The following is a 1768-nucleotide window of genomic DNA, read 5'->3' on the forward strand; positions in this document are numbered from 1 at the left end:
ACTTCACTTAGCCCATTACCGACCAATGTAAAACTTTTCACACTTAAATATTCCAACAACTATTGTGAGATACAAGTGCTAAACTCACATGCTGACAACTAAAGCTTAAAAAATGCAGAGTTTTTAAAACAGAGTCACGAAGCACCATTCTTTTGATAATAGCCAAAACAAGCCAGATACAAACACTGAAAACATCAACAGTGGTTCAAATTTCAAAGACATGCATACAACAGAACCCTAGTTTTATGGGCTTATTTGATTAAAACAAAATAAATTTTATTAATACCAACACTAAAACAAACAAACCAGATATATAGATACTAGCCGATAAAACCCTGATACAAACACTGAAAACATCAACAATTAATTGCTCAAGGAGATGCATGCAGATAGATGGAGGCAATTTTTACACAGATTGTCCAAAAACACACAATCCAGGGTTTACAACTGTGAACCCACCATCTATCACAAGATTGTGACCACTAACATACTTGGACTCATCACTTCCCAAGTAAAGAGCAGCTTCAGCCACATCTTTTGGCACAAGATCAGTACCTTTCAGATTGGAATAAACCCCATGAACTCCCTCATCATCAAGCTTAAAGAAATCCTTAGCCAACGGTGTTGCAACCAAATAAGGGGACACACAATTCACCCGAATACCGAATGCTCCAAGCTCCACCGCAGTGTTTCTCATGAGTCCCACAACAGCATGCTTTGAACTTGTGTAACCATGTGAAGCCACGCCACCAATGCTTCCACAAATACTAGCTGTTGTAATTATGCTTCCCCTTCTAGCAGGAATCATGACCCTTGCAGCATGCTTTGTTCCCAGAAAGACACCAACCAAGTTAACACTAATCACTTCCTCAAATTCAGATTTCTTGGTTTCAACTATGTTGGTTTTGTTCACACCAGTTACACCAGCGTTGTTAAACATGATATCTAGTTTTCCATACTTAGAAACCGCAGTGTTCACAGCATTTTCAACTTCGTTTTCCTTTGTCACGTCACAGTGTACATAGGAAGCAGAGGATGAGGATTCCAAATCTTTGCAAACAGAGTAACCCAAATCATCTTGAACATCAGCTATCACCACTTCAGCTCCGTGCTTAGAGAAGAGTCTTGCAGTGGCTTCACCTATACCGCTAGCACCACCAGTGATCAATGCCACCTTCCCTTCAAGCCTTGTAAAAATCATTTGGACATGGCATGTGTTAGATAGCATACAATTCTATAAGACTACGCAAAAAAAGAAGAAGAAAAAAAAATGAAATTGCAACTTCCTTTACCTTCTTGCAGCAGCTGATACCAATGAGACACTTGTCATGGGTGAGCTTTTCAACTTGCTAGTGCTCGAGAAAGAAATGGTCTGCTCACTATGTGAATATGAAATTTGTTTTTTTATAGACTAAAGAGTTTACTACCAATTATGTACATCAGCTTAATCAATTATCTTGAGTTTGAAACACTAAATAAAAATTTAGTAGTGAGAAATTCATTGCCAAAATGACCCTACCAACTCGAATCAGCCTATTCTATTTCTCACTCAACTTTGAGATGTCGGGGATAAATTTCAGGGAAAATGAAGTATCTTTGAACGAGAGAAACTTGTGTCATTTTAGGTATTTTATACAAATTACTACCGGTCGTACTTTGTGTAAAACTGAAAAGTTTTTTTTTTTCTCTCTTTCAAGTCATATCGCTGATGTGTAAAGTAAAAAAAAAATAACTTTTCAAAATTACACAGAGTACGACTGTGTAAATC

The 1768-nt window shown here is 37.4% G+C and overlaps 1 protein-coding gene across 1 annotated transcript; it reads right to left on the reverse strand.

The window, feature by feature from the left end:
• Positions 1–230: 230 nt before the first annotated feature.
• Positions 231–1434, reverse strand: LOC133302246 (borneol dehydrogenase, mitochondrial-like). The gene is made up of 2 exons (XM_061502000.1): positions 1293–1434; positions 231–1187 (listed from the first exon to the last, which is right to left on the reverse strand). The coding sequence occupies exons 1-2, from the start codon at positions 1328–1330 to the stop codon at positions 407–409; spliced, it is 819 nt and encodes a 272-aa protein (XP_061357984.1). The 5' UTR covers positions 1331–1434; the 3' UTR covers positions 231–406.
• Between the last annotated feature and the right edge of the window lie 334 nt (positions 1435–1768).

The sequence above is a fragment of the Gastrolobium bilobum genome, unplaced genomic scaffold (assembly GCF_033153095.1).
Source record: "Gastrolobium bilobum isolate Gb01-03AN ecotype WA unplaced genomic scaffold, APGP_CSIRO_Gbil_v1 utg13284, whole genome shotgun sequence".
NCBI lineage: Eukaryota > Viridiplantae > Streptophyta > Magnoliopsida > Fabales > Fabaceae > Gastrolobium > Gastrolobium bilobum.